At 40.7% G+C, this 15,309-nt stretch overlaps 1 protein-coding gene across 1 annotated transcript; it reads right to left on the bottom strand.

The window, feature by feature from the left end:
- Positions 1-7,082: 7,082 nt before the first annotated feature.
- LOC147617763 (uncharacterized) lies at positions 7,083-8,087 on the bottom strand. Its single transcript, XM_086775572.1, has 2 exons — positions 7,564-8,087; positions 7,083-7,473 (listed from the first exon to the last, which is right to left on the bottom strand). Exons 1-2 carry the CDS (start codon positions 7,682-7,684, stop codon positions 7,205-7,207), a joined length of 390 nt encoding a protein of 129 aa, XP_086631698.1. The 5' UTR covers positions 7,685-8,087; the 3' UTR covers positions 7,083-7,204.
- Between the last annotated feature and the right edge of the window lie 7,222 nt (positions 8,088-15,309).

Here is a 15,309-nt window from a genome sequence, read left to right as displayed (position 1 = left end):
ATGTGATAGAGGCAGTTGTAGGCAAGGAAGATTATAGCTTTTTTAGATGGATACTTGGGATATAATAAAATTTCCATTGAACATGAGAGCCATGCTAAAACACCATTTGTTATAGAAGGTGGGGTGTATGCTTATTATGTTATGCCATTTGGCCTAACCAATGCACTAGCCATGTTCCAAAGGTTGATGACACTACCTTTAAGGACTTCTTAAGAGAGTTTTTTAAAGCTTTCTTAGATGACTTATGCATTCATTCATCTTGGAAATAATATCTAGCATGCTTGGAGAAAGATCTTTGAAAGGTGTAGGCTTTATCGCATATCATTAAACCCTTTCAAATACCAATTTTGGGTCAATCATGGAGTGATGTTGGGACATATAGTGCCCAAAATGGTATTTCTATAGATGAGGGCAAAATCAAAGTCATTTTGGAATTACTACCATCCACAAACTAAAAGGGAGTTCAAAGATTTATGGGTAGCACTCATAGTATGGAAGAGCTAGCCAAATCTTGCTTCAATGTGGCTAGGCTTTTTGGCATTCTTTTATCACCCAAATATAATGAGACGCCTGCACAAAGGTCTAGCTATCTCAGTATAGAATAGTATGAACCATTGATAGTAGCCAACCCATTAGTTTCTTAAGTTATCAATGGAATACAATTGAAACTAATTATACCACCACAGAACATGAGGGTTTAGGAATGGTATATGCTATTAATAAATTGAGGCATTACCTTCTTGCTAATCAATTTATTTTTTATGTTGATCATCAAGCCCTCTTGTACCTTGTTTACTCCACAGGGGAGAATCACAAGGTGGTTTTCATTGATTCTTCTCGAGTTTGATTTCACTGTAGGTGAGGCCTTATAAAAAACATGTCATGGTGGATAATCTATCATGCATACCTAATGAAAGACATGCCATGGGATTAATTATTGAGATTGCATGCTTAAATTAAATGTTTGCACAAGCCTAGGTGGCCTTGGATAGCCATGGACCTATGTTTTAAGTATGACCCCGGCCAAGGTGTGAAGACTTGGGACCAAGATAAGGGTCAAATTATAATCTCACCATTCATTCTCTTATGCATAATAAATAGAGTTCTCTTCTTCTCTACTATCTTACTTTCTTGTGTCTTGCTGGCCTATAAAACCTACGAGGATCCCAAGCACAAGTATTCACAAGGTGAGTGACACACCCTACCCTTGCATTTGTGAACTAGGTCATGGAACATTGGCTTCTCGGTTTAGTTTTTTATGCTCCTGAGTGTGGTTGGGAAAAGCCCCACGACAAGTGGTCGTTTCCTACATCTTTTCCTACCTTACAAAGATCAAAGAGTAGATTGAAGGAGACATAACTAAACTAAGCCAATGGGGTACTTTAAGCAGTTTTTAGCTAAAGAATACCTCAAAATTGAACACTCTATTGATTGAGCTATGTGACATAATCAATGAAGAGGTTAAGGTGTTAGCTTGGGTTATTATACCAATTCTATGAGCACATCCATATGCACTCAAGCTATCAAAAGATAATTTTTCTCATTTATTTTTGGTAATGTTCCTAAGGCATTATAAACTAAGAGATGCCAAGGACAACTATCTGATATTCCAAGAGTTAAAGGTTTTTATGAGGAAAATGGTATCAAAAGAAACATATGATCTCAAATTACTTTTAAATTTTTTTTGAGGGGGCTGAAGCAAGTCTGCCAAGGATAAAAGTTTTGTTGAATCTCCATACAATCCCATGTATGATAGCATTTGAGAGTCTTTTGCAGAGCTTTTTTTGAAGTCAACTAACAAGTTATTGTAGTCTTTCAAACTTGCATTAAGGATGGTGTAAATCCTTTTAAGGTCTCAGGAAAATGAAAGCATCATAAGAGAAGTCAAAGAGCTCATGGAGACTTTGATTAGAGCCAATGATCCTAGACCACAAAGATGGATTGGCATAACTGAGCTAAGAGTGTCTACAGTAGCAAGAAGAGTGATTCCAAGTAATGAAGCTTATATTGATAGGTGGAACTGATGATCAACCTTAATCTCTGAAGATCTCTATAGTAAAAATGCTTGTGAAAATACAACAAGAAGCACAAGCCCATGAGGATGAAGAAACATACAAGGTAGATCTAAGGAGTGATCGTGATGGGAAGTTAGCAAGCCAATCTAAGAAGACTAGATCCATGATCACTATTTAGAAGTCAAGCTAGGATAGATTGTGAGCTACATCTAGAGGCATTTTTGGTCATTTGTAGAAGTTGTTTTTCTATAGTGGTGGTGTAGAAATTACTGAATAGTATCTAAACTCAATTATGCATTAATATAGTTTTTTCTCTTCTTGTGTAGTTTTTTATAAATGCAACTACCATCAATTTACAAATTGAGTCATTGATTTTTTGTACAATTTATAGAATTGTGTATTCTTTAGTTTCTTGTATATCTGCTCATATCCCAAAATTTTGTGTAGATTTTTATAAACAAAATCACAATCAATTTACAAATTGAGTCAATGATTTTTTGTGGAAGTTATAGAATTGTGTATTCTTTAATTTCTCATATGAGTGCTCATATTCCAAAATTTTGGCGAAATTGTTTATTTTCTCAATTGTTGAAAAAGACATGTTTTGGTCAATTTGAAAATTTCTTTACATTGCAGTAAAGAGTTTTTTGAATTAGTTAAAAAAGATTTGTTTCTTAAGGGAATCTTTTAAAGACGCCAAATATTCCTCCTTAATAGGTAATATTATTTGCAAGAGTGTTTATCTCATTTTGCCCCAAATGATCCAAAATGGGGCACCCTTAGCTTGTAACCATCGAGCTATTACAAAACCATCTAAGTTTCTAGGGGTTTAAATACCATGGAAAATAAGTGTGTAAGTAAGTTTCTAGGGGTTTAAACACCATGGAAAGTAAGTTTTATTCTTCCAAAGGTAGAAGACATAACCATTGATGAACTAGTACAAATAGCTCTTGTAGTCACTCCAAAAGTTAAAATGGACGGGCCTTCCCTCTCACCATCCATTAGAAAAACCAAGTTAAAGTACGTATTAATTTTATGAGAAGATTGATGTTAGCACCTCTCCACCCACTTGTTATCAAGATCACAACTTTATAAAATGAGTGTAGACGAGGCCCTAATAGTGAATCATCCGTCGAGGCACAAGCAATAGATATTTAGACAAGTATGTACAAAAGGCTTGTAAAATAAATCAGGAGAGGGACTTGAATAATTGCTCATATTAACTAGGTTTTTGAGAAGTTTTCAAGAACTTATATTGAAAAATTAGTCAAAATTATCACCATTGTGCACATTAATTATGAGGGTTCTTGAAATGTCTTTAGCAATAACTAGGGCATCACTAAAATAGCTTAACAAGTATCCTTTTATATAAGAATGAGGATCACCCTTTAATAAGGATTGGGTGAAGCTAGAGGAAATATTGTACAATTAACATTTCATGTAATGAGGTTAAAAATACTAATTATTAAAAAGGAAATTTGAGCCTAGCATTTAGTTGTGAAAATTTATTATAAATCAAGAAATTGGATAAATACTTATTATCAAAAAGAAAATTTGAACCTAACATTTAGTTTGTGAATAAATCAGATAAGTTGTGAATAAATCAGATAAGTTGTGGGGTGTAGTAGTTGCTGTCTTGGGGTTGTTTGGATAATGATGTGTCAAGTTGTCAAGTAGATCAAAAGAGCTAAAGGTTAGGAAGAGAAAGTCATTGTATAGGCAGTAGATTAGCTTGTAAAGCTGAGATAAGGCAAGCACTATAGAGGCAAATCAAGAAGAACAAAGGGAGATGGGAGTTAGTCTTGTAGGATTTTAGGATTCAAGTAAGAGAACATAAGCCAAGTGCTTAAAGAGCTTGTTCGCATGCAATGGGGATGAATCTCACAACAAATCTAATCGGGGGTGGGGGCTTGGTGGGATTCTTAACAGTCATCCAAACTTGTGGGGGGCTAGGGGGCTTATGAACCCCCCATCCTCCATGGATCTATTTCCATGACCTTCAAAACTTGGGCACCACCAGTGGAGAAAAGATTAAAATTATGAAGAAAAAACAAGATTGTGAAAAGTTCTAGAAAGTGACAGAGGCTCTCAAGAAGATGCCATGTTTATAAAACTAAAACAATTACACATGTGGTGGTATTGTGATCATAGGTGGGAAGGGATGATCACAATACCACCATCCAACATTGCTTTTTAACAAGTGTCATGCCCGTTTTTGGGAATTTTGGCTGTAAAATACAACCACTTATTTTAAGTGACCACATCAAAAAATAAATAAATTCTTTAAAAAACAGGCATTAGGGTGACCTACCCTATCAAAAATCATCCTTTTTCCACTAGCCCTCCACCAACCTACAACCGAATGGAATAGCCTCCATTGCAATTCGCTAGATTAGGAAATGACATGTCAAAAGCTGCATAACCTATGAGAATTGTGCAACATTTCCATGGCCTTGTTTTTTCTTAATTTTTTCCATCACACTTCAACCATAAAACAATGTAAGAAAGGGGTCGAGTCTCAAAAAGAAGGTTGTGATGAGAGACTAGAGGGTCAAAGGCTATAGGTTTTACAAGTATGTCATGACTATACTATTTCTACAAGACCTACTTGCATAGGCCCAAGATGCTCCCCTAGTTACCATTTTTCACACACTCCCATAGTTACCATTTTTCACTACATGTAAGTGCTTTTTTTATTTTCCCAAAAGTAATGCCACCAAGAAAGCACCATATGCCTCTTAACAAGCACCATATGCCTCTTAACAAGCACCATGTGGGGTTTTGAACCCAGACATGCATTCCCTTGTAAGGGGGTATGCTCTAAATGTGTGAGATATTGAGTAGGCTCTACCAAGACCTTAATCGAGGTGGAGCAGAAGCACTGGTGATGCAACACCTTTACAATCAGTTACAAAATCATCCTTATCTTCAATTGGATAGGTGAGCATCACCTCTAGTTTGATAAGTGTCCATTCATCACCACCAATTGAGTGATGCTAGCTTAGGAATATTCACATAGAAATTGAGTGGAGGTTACATTATTTGATTCTAATGATACCAAATCGCCAAGAAAGGTGCTCCACATATGAGACAAAGCTTACAAAATAGTATCCAAAAAGTGAGCTTAATTAGTATGTAAAGTAGCCCATGTGGCATTAAGTAAATGTGACTGGAGAGAGAGAGAGAGAGAGAGAGAGAGAGAGAGCACCTATACAACTCGCTAAAACTTACTTGCATAAAACCCATGTTTCCCAAACTTTTTTTATTTAAAATGTAGCCCTTAAACTTATCTTGCATGTATCCCACTTCATCTTATGTGCTATCAATTACATGTGCAACTCCTTTATTTTTAGTCTAAGCTTCTTTATAGCTTATTATAAGATCCAATACACGAAGAAAGTGTATTTGAGAGTTAACTTTTATGCCACTTAGGCTTTGATTTAAACATTTTCTAAACACCACTTTAATACAATTAGAGATAGTGAACTATACATTTATGGTTAAACTTATATATTTTTCTTGTTTTTTAAAGGAACCAAGGCACACAAGAACAAAAAAGTAAGTAGGTCCTACCGCGCCTAACTAGCCCCCAGGCTTGTGCAAAAGATTCTTTTTTTGGGGGGGGGGAGGGGGGTGGTGGAGAGATGTGAAAAGACCCACTAGATTATTTATTTCACCACATATGGGATAAATTTCACCTTCTTCACACTCAAGGAAGCACCCTCTAAATATTTACAGCTTTTAATACCCCCCCTCTAAAGATTTGCACCTTTTCATACCCCCCCTTGAAATCAAACTGCACTAAGAGGAGTGGCCCAAGGGAATAGGGAAACCACGCATTCATGCCATCTTAGGAAAGTCAGTGTGCCTATACATACTAGGTATGATCAATGGAGGTACACACACCTTAGGAAAGTCAATGTGTCTATATGTACTAACTGACCAATGGAGGTACACACACGTCTTTGTGAGCCACGGAAGGGGCTAGCATGAATAAGAAAGGCCTTGGTCTACCCCTCTCCCTTCATGTGAGAGTTACACACCTTCCAAGAACTTTTTCAATGAGAAAACCCCGTATGCAGCTTTGTCGGTTGAACCCACATGATAGCATCCATATTTCTAGTTGCTTTATAAGTGGGTTTTCCATACAATGACTCTTTTTTGGATTTCAAGGATTGTCCACATGTCAGTTGAACCCACATGATAGCATCCATATTTCTAGTTGCTTTAAAAGTGGGTTTTCCATACAATGACTCTTTTTTGGATTTCAAGGATTGTTTATAGTGCTTTCTTCTCCTTCTCAATGGATTTTCTCTTTTACTCCTCCTCCTTTCCAAAACAATTTCCTCCCCCATAGTACTAGAAACTATCCAAAATTTCTTGCATGTGTGTGTGTGTGTGAATACATACATATGTGTAAACACACACACACACACACACACACACACACACAGACTTGATGTGTGGGGTAATGCTAGATGAAGAAGCTTGGCTATTAAGTGGTGTCTTGTGGGAGGTATTTTCTTGATCTATTAACATTTTGCCACATGAAAGATGAATGACCATAGTTAAAGACGGAGGCATGAGTTGTCGAGGCATGGTCATTTTCATAATCAAAGACGAGAGGAGGCAAGCTCCATAGGCAGGGCTTTGGTAGAGGTGCATGAGCTATAGGCATATGTGGAGTCTAGAGGACCTCATCATGGTGGTGAGCTGAAGCCTAGAAGATATCATTTTGTGGGTGTTGTTGTTGTTGTTTTGGGGGGGGGGGTGTAAGGGGACTTTTTCATGTTGCTTGTAATGGGTTATTGTGACGATTATAGGATATATATATATGTATATATGATGAGGAAATTATGAAATATATCAACTTAGAAAGGATAAAGTGCCTAGTGTACTTGATTCTAATCTATTGGTGACTCGTCACGTGACCTAAATGCCAAAGCACATCCAAACAAATCCCTACTTTAAATCCTCCTAGATGCCAAAGCAACACTCCTACTACTTCTTTTCCAACCTTTAATAAAGTCTTTTAAAAAAAGTAAAAAGAAAAATTTGTGCGTGAAATGTAAAAAGAAATTGAGGCCTCCATAATGAGGGTGATATACATCAGAAATGCGGGCACACGTAGAAATCACTAACGACAATGAAAGCCTTTAAGAGGAAAGTTCAGAGAATACGTGTACACACTAGAGGAAAGGAAAGCGAAGGAGAAGTGTTCCGACTAAAGGGGCGGCCAGCTGAAAGTAGACATCGTGGAGGAGGGGATGATGGGCGGCTGCTGGAGCCGAAGAAGAACGGCTTCTTTGCCCCCTTGGGCGAAACTCAGTTCCACGACCCCTGGTCTCTACCACCTCCAGTGCTCTCGCAGTGGGCATATGCAGGAGCTTTTCTTCCATTTCTCGCAACCCTGAAGGCATTAATGCCACCGTCTTCTTCTCTAGCGTCGAGTCGCCTCCTGCACCACAAGATTGCAATAACAAGCCACACAGCCGCCGTCAACAAGCTACTGCACATGTCAAGGTGTTAGGCCTCATGCAGTTCTTACCAGCTGTGATGATGAGAGGGGACACCGACTGGTTGTTTGCTGCCGCAATGGAGCTGGGCATTGTGTTGAAAGTGATGAAGACGACGCACAGAGTGAAGACCAGGTTCCACTGTTTGCACATGGCGATGGCGATGGCGAGAGAGAGAGAGAGAGAGAGAGAGAGAGAGAGAGAGAGAGAGAGAGAACTCAATTTAAGCTGGAGCTTGAGCTTCGAAGGTTGAGCACTGCTGAATGCTGGGGACACTATTGCGTCTAAAAATGGGGTCACTCTTGCGTCCAAAAACCATAAAGAAAGCTCTAATTCCTCCTTTCCCTAGATGACTGGTCTTGATGGCTCTTGCAGTGTCTCGCTTTGGCACCAATGTATCATAGAAACTCGAGAGCATCTTCGTCACGTTGTCATAGTGTTGCTTTAGCAAGTGGCAAATTGCTATTGGGCAAAGTAAGTCTATTGTTTAAATCCTATTGTTTGCTTTTCTCAATGAATCAATTTCAACAATTTGCCAATGTAGCTTCAATATCTTAAATTTTGATGAGACTTGGGATGATTACGAGAATTTTACAACTCCATTTATATGCAGTTTGAAAGGCTTTACTTTTAATCATCAGAATTCAAGAATTGTTTAATTGTATGAACCTACTCATTTTTTGTGGCATATGATCTTCATTCTTGATTACATACAAGCCCATAATTACTTCTTTTATTGATATCAAGACAAGAGAAGAAAAATTATGCAAAATGAATAACCATCTCAAAGACTACACCATCCCCATTATGTGCATTAATTAAATGTTGTCTTTCATCATAAAAAGTGTAATTTGTACTTATGTTTTGGAGATTGGAATATATGTATCAATATAAAAATTTGATAAGATAGTTTAGATTATCCTCTACTTACATAAAAAATGTAAGGAGCTTGAAGTGATTGTTCATTTCACATTACATTTCTAGTGTATGCAAAAATGAATAATAAACAAAAAAATCAAATTTGTGTGTACAAGAAAACCAAGTGTTGTCACACAATGTACAAAGTATGTTTTAAGCATTGATGTTGGTCCATAAACAAGTAGATAAGCCCTAACCTTAAGAAATCCAATAATGAGGATTTGAAGATAATCTAAGTCTCAAAGCAATTATAACATGGTTTTAAGCTCTATCATATTTGATAAACTCTATGTTATTGCCTATGCACATGCACACTGCTACATTTGCCTGTCCACCCCTTTATTAATTCTAGTCCAAATCATGATCTCTACCTTTTCTACAACCCCATTTCTTGCACCCTTAACCAAATAGAACCCAAAAATCCTTTCTACTCTACCGCACACATGCTCACATGCATGCGCATGCTGCGAGGAGCATTTTGGTGATGCTTGCATGAGGGATTAGAGCCCCATAAAAAATCCATGGTAGGTGTGAAAATGAGAAGAAGTAGTTGTAGGAAGTCCTTGAATCTTGATAGTCGTGGTTTGATGCTAGTTGGTTGAGTGCATGTAGAGAGTGATGAAAATGAGCTATGGTTGATGCTGTCCATGGTGATGAAACCCGATCATATCCATCCAACACCCACATAGTAAACCAGTTCACATTGCAACATATGTCTATTGAGGATATGAGTCTAAGAGGATGTCTATTGAGGATATGAGTCTAAGAGGATGTCTATAAATAATCATAGGATGCTCATGATGTGAAGATGTTGGGGGATGTGTGTGTGTATGTGAGATAGTGTTAGGAATGTCCCATGGTTGATCATGTACATAATGGTGATGCTCAACCATGTATGTGAGATAGTGTTAGGAATGTCCCATGGTTGATCATGTACATAATGGTGATGCTCAACCATGTATATCCAATATCCATACATAGGGTACTAGTCCACGTAGCTGTAAGGATAGAAACTGAGCAATGGAGAAAGAATCTAAGGAAGTAGGAGCTAAAGAATCCAAGAAAGTAGGAGCTAGCAAGGAAGGAGAGAGAAGAAGGTATGCACATCAAACATGGGCAGGTATAGCCTGGTCCTATAGCTGACCCTCTACCTATTGATATGCATCTAGAAAGGGGTATCCTTGTGGAAGTTCCAAGGTTAATAGAATCAAATAGGGCTCAGGATAGATTGCATCAGGAGATCCACAAACTCACTAAACAGATTGGCAATCTTAACGTTGTTGTCCAGGGGATTCAGCGCATGAAGTGAGAAGGCCACAAGGGGAGAGACATCCAAGAAATAGATTACAACTGGTACAGTGCTTCAACTATGTAGAGAGAGGTCACATAGCACCTCAGTGTCTTCATCTTAGAAGGGAGCTAGGTGGGATATACCAAGTGATTCAGAGAAGAGAGGAAGGGGATAGATCTCTGGACCATAGAAATAGGGGAAATGGCAATCAATTGCTAGTACAAGGTTAGGCTGCTCAGGGTCCCTTCTTGGCCAATGTGAACATTTTGGAAGCTGTTCTAGAGGAGACAAATGAGGTTAATGATGTGATGGACAATAAAAGGACAAGGTTGAAAAGGCTGGAATATGAAATGGCAGCTAGGGAAGAAAGAGCCAAGAGGAGATCAGAAAAGGGGAAAGCTCCCATGGATCAGGGTGAATCTAGTAAATAAGGAAAGGCTAGGGTTAGGAGAAGAAGATTGGGATGGGAGATTTTCAGCTTCTGGGAGAAGGTTAGGCACCATACAATTTGTTGGCAGATGTAAAGCATAAAAAATATGACATTTCCAATGGACAATTGCTACAATTGAATTCCAGTGTGAGAAGACAATGGCATATGCTAGCATTAGAAGGGTGAAGGTTAGAGTGCCTGAAGAAAGTGTGGTTCAGCTAAGTAAGGTGCCAGATGTCAGGCAAAATTCTGTAAAGGTGTTTTGAGTCCGTGTACATATGGGATGCATGGTATGCAATAAAACTTTGCCCTGAATGCCCTGGCAAATGTACAGACTGAATGGCTTTGGAGTGAGTTAGTGCATGCATTTTTCTTTGGAGCATATGAGCTTTTTATTTGTCAAGAGGGTGTTTTGGATGTGTGCAAATAAGAGGTGGAAGAGCATGAGGGTGTCAATGATAGGGTTTTGATGAGCCTCTGGTGAAAATAGATGTACATATGCTGGTTTACGTGGAGAGAGAGCCCAATCTGGACTGTAAATGTTGAAGTCTACAAGGGACGCCAGCTAAATATAATTTGCTCTTTGTGCTTGAGTCTGGATGTACTGTGCAGATTTGGAATGGCCGTATGTCTCCACATCGCTGGGGGTCTGGGCATGATAGCCATGGTGATAAGACGTGGTATTTGTGTGGATTTCAGGGTTTAAAAAGATCTTGATGAAGGCCTTGATAGGCATTGAAGTATGGCATGGGAACCACCTTCAAAAAGTATATATACATATATATATATAATAAAAAACACCACCAAGTGGCGAGCAACAAAGGAACCAGCTGGCGCTTCCTTTGGCTGCCACCTTGTCTCACCAGCACGACCTTCAAGAAGGTTGGCGAAAGGAGCCGGAGGGTGGTTGCCACTTGGACAGAGGATTCTTGGAAAAAAAAGAGCTAACGAGGAGGTTCTCTGTGTGGAGTGCAAGGCTGATCAGGAGAGGAAAAAAGCTGACAGTGAGCCGACGGGGAAAGAGAGAGAGACATGCCTTTTGAATGCACGGAGCCGCCTTTGGAGCCAGGGGCACAGACGAGAGAGGGAGGCCGCCTTGTAGGTGTGCTATGCGTGGCTGGTGATTCGGCAAGCCAGAGGGAGCTGCGTGGGTGGTGCAAAGAGCTGCAGGGCTGGATACGCAGAGAAGGCTGGCTACTCTACAGGCGCCGACCATGAGGCCTCTGGTGTGATCGTGAGAGAGCCAACGCTGTGAGGGGACGTCAGTGGTGGCTGGTGATACTATAGAGGCTGAGGCGTTCGAGAGAAACAGCCGCCTTGTAGCTTTGAGTGGTGTTGCTGATAGACGACTGGTTTTGTGAAGAGGATGCGCAGGGCGCAGTTGCTGGGTCAAAGGCAACAAGGCTAGTGACAACGTGAAGGTGGGCGACTGGAGACGTCGACGTGGAAGCCTTGGTGGTCATGTGACTGGAGCAGCGGGACAGGCTGGTGACAGAAGGCATGCAGGGCGAGTGGCTGGCGCAGAGCAGCTTGCAAGGAACTATGAAGGTGCGCAACTAACTGGCACAAGGTGAGGCCAAAGGTGGTCGGGTTTTTTTCTCTGGTGTGTGCAGGATGTCTGGTAGGCCACCGTTGAAGCCTAAGGGAAAGCACGGTGGTAGACATACAAAGAGGAGTCGCCCTTTGGCAGAGACACAAAAGGGAGAGTGCAAAGCGGCGGATGGAAAAGGCGGGTTCTTCAGGAAGAGTGACGGGGGCTGGTGAGTAGTACAGTTGCAGAGAAAGGGGTGTGGTAGCTACTTGTTTCGAGGCCTCTGGTGTGTGACCAAGAAAAAGCTTTGGGCAGCAGTGTGTGTGAGTTGTTTGCTGTGCAAGGAAGAGTGGGTTGAAGCTTGTAAATTGATAAAAAGCTATGTGTGATGGATGACCCCTTGTAAATCGACTAATAGGGTTTTGTGTTGATGATATGTGAGTGGCCTAGCCTTGTTGACAGATAAAAGGCCTTGATAATGAGATGTGTGAGCCATTTGAAGCTGTTTTTTCTTTGGTTTGCGTGTGGGATAAGAGAGAGATGTGGTGAGACGTGTATGATATCATCTCTGGTGCCCCCATTTTGTTGTTATATTCAAAGTTTGTGAGCCGGAAGGCTATAGAGGCCCTATGTTTATTTCCTTGTTTCCGCCTCACATCTTTTTGGTGCCCCCACTGAGGATAGCTCTGGTATTACCTTCAGTTTACAAGGGTGTATGCCCTAGGAGTTGAGGGTTTCAAGGAAGGTGTTTTTCTTGGGTTTCGAGGTGAAGTTTGGGGATTAAAATGATGTCTTATCCAGAATTTTATGGTAGTCCTAATGAAGATGTGGCAGATTTCCTTGAAAGAATGGAGGTTGCGTGCATAAGCAACCACATCAATGAGTCAGTATAGGTGTTGCGGCTACTGAGCATCTGCTTGAAAGGGGATGCAAGGACCTGGTACAGAGCTTATGAGGAGTCATTGAGGGTTGTTGTTCCACATATTGATATGACTGAGAATGGATTAAAGACAGCTCTTAGCAAACAGGTTCAAGAAGGTAGAAGACCCCGACAAGGTTTGGCATGAGGTGCAAGCTCTGATACAAGGTGAGTTTGAATCAATTGATGATTATGTGAAGAAATTCTCTTTGCTGTGGGAGACTTTATGCAGGGCTTTAGGGGAAGACTAGGTACCTCCTAACATGATAAAGAAAAATAAGTTTGTAGCCGGGCTTAAGAGGAGTATTCGCTGGAAGGTGGAATTAAAGAAGCCCAGGTCTTATGAGGATGCAGTGGAAATTGCCAAATCAAGGATTGGAAGTTGCAACGGATGAATCAGCTGGGGATGATTCCAGTTGTAGCACAGCCGGAGATTCGTAGAGTGGAGGCTACACCCATGAATGCAGTGATTGAGAGGATGAAGCCCACTGAAGCCTAGGCTATGCAGATGGTACCACAAGCTAGTCAAGGAGTACCTATGGTTCTTGTAGGTTCTGATGAGGGATTGCAACACGATATGAAACAGATGGTTGATCTTATGAAGAATTTGAGCTTAAATTTAATGGGAAGTACAGGTGATGGACGTGGTAGAGGTAGAGGCAATAATCATGAAGGGGGAGATGGACAAGCAGGGTATGGACGTGGTCGCGGTAGGGGCCATCGTTTCATCCCTACATGCTGGAATTGTGGTGAGCTTGGTCATCTAAGTACAGATTGTGATAAGCCTCAGCGAATGGGTGGTGATATGTACCCACTACCTTCACAGTTACCTGACAGGTCAAATGACTATGATATTGATATCAGGGATCAAGCAGGCCCCAATGGAATCACAACTGAGGAGAAGGGGAAGGCAAAGGTCGTGAATGTTGTTACTCTGGAGAATGTTCAGGTGAGAGAAGAAGGGGGTGTGATGCCCATTGGCAAGCGCACAACGGATGAAAGAGAAGGAAAGGGAGTAGCTGGACCCAACCGTAAGAAGGGGAAGCAGCAGGAAGGAGAAGATATGAAAGCCAAAAGGAAACGAAATCCTCGTAGAAGGTTCCAGGTGTCAAACTTCCCACTGGGGGATGGGCAAACCAGCTATGACTTGAAATCTGATATGGTGAATAGGAAGGCCAACATCACCTATGGGCAGTTGCTCGGCAGTTGGTGGAGATGGTGCCAAAATTGAGAAGGCAATGGAAGCGACTTGTGAATCCAATGGAAAAGGAGTCAGAGAAGAGGTCAGTCAAAGTACTATCTTTAGAAGAGCTTCCAGATATTTGCCCTATTGTGGAGGTGTGGAGTAAAGGTAGGAACCTTGGTCAGGCCTATATAGATGGAGGAGCTCAAATCTGTGTGATTACCCAATCATGTGTGGAAGCAGTCAGGCTTGAGGGTGTCTGGGGTTTCTGGTTTTCGAATCAGGATGGCTAATCATCAAAAGGTAAAATGTCTTGGTATGGTAAAGGAATTGGAAATTGAAGCTTTTAATGTCAAAGCTACTGTAGATTTTCATGTGATGCCTGCGGGTCTTGGTGCTTTTCCAATTATTCTTGGACGACCCTGGTTGCGAGCGGTGGGTGCAGTACAAGAGTGGAGGTATGGGACCATTTCTTTGCATAATAAGCGGGGTAATAAAAAATCTTTTGAGATGCATAGTAGGAGATCTTTGAATGATGTGTGGGAGACGCCACAGGATTCGAGTGAAGAGGAAACTACCACCAATACTTCTGAATCGGAGATGGATTCATCCACTACTACTTCTAGTGAAGAAGAGGTAGATGTGGCTTTCCTAGTATCAGAGCAACAAGGTAATGAAGATAAAGAAGTGCATGAAATGGGTACTGAGGGAGAAGACACTTTGGGGTCATATGAAGTGATCAAGGAATTACTGCAGCCAAAGATAGAAGTGAAGAAGAAGCAGGAGCTGATTGAAGGAATGCTGAGTCCGGATCTCTCGAGTGGAGAAAAGGTCAGGTATGTTAATATGCTATCTCATTTTCCAGAATTGTTCATCACCTCTTATAAGGAGATTCTAGGATTTAAAGGGCCAGATTTGAGGATTGAATTGAAAGAAGGTGTAAGAACAGTTAGGCAGAAGCTTCGCAGGATGGGACGAGAACAAATGCAGGCCCTGAGAGAGGAAGTTGATAAGTTGTTGAGTGCAGGTTTCATTACACAAGTGGACACAGCTGAGTGGGTAAGTCCTACAGTGGTGAGTCCAAAGAAGGATGGTAGGTGGCGTATATGTGTGGATTTCAAGCCTTTGAATGCTGCTACAAAAAAGGATTCTTACCCCCTACCTTTTTTGGATGAGATCTTGGATACTGTAGTTGGATATGAAAGGTACAGTGTTTGTGATGGGTTTTCAGGTTATTTCCAATTAAAGATTGCAGAAGAAGATCAGCACAAGATGACTTTCATTACACCTTGGGGGTGTTTCTACTACAAAGTCCTTCCTTACTGTAGCTGGATATGAAAGGTATAGTGTTTGTGATGGGTTTTCAGGTTATTTCCAATTAAAGATTGCAGAAGAAGATCAGCACAAGATGACTTTCATTACACCTTGGGGGTGTTTCTACTACAAAGTCCTTCCTTTTGGATTGACGAATGGGCCAGCCTACTATCAGAAAAGGGCAAATTGGGT

Source organism: Cibotium barometz, chromosome 36, assembly GCF_041138505.1.
Source record: "Cibotium barometz isolate CiBa-2024 chromosome 36, ASM4113850v1, whole genome shotgun sequence".
In the NCBI taxonomy this organism is placed as follows: Eukaryota; Viridiplantae; Streptophyta; class Polypodiopsida; order Cyatheales; family Cibotiaceae; genus Cibotium; species Cibotium barometz.
Note: the sequence above shows the minus strand (reverse complement) of the source record. Positions and strands in the feature narration are given on the sequence as shown.

Bases quoted from the DNA above. Each gene is read 5' to 3' on its own strand.
- LOC147617763 (XM_086775572.1), bottom strand. From the start codon at position 7,684: ATGTGCAAACAGTGGAACCTGGTCTTCACTCTGTGCGTCGTCTTCATC. The intron at 7,474-7,563 runs GTAAGAACTGCA...CTTGTGGTGCAG, and splicing joins CCCTCTCATCATCACAGCTG to GAGGCGACTCGACGCTAGAG.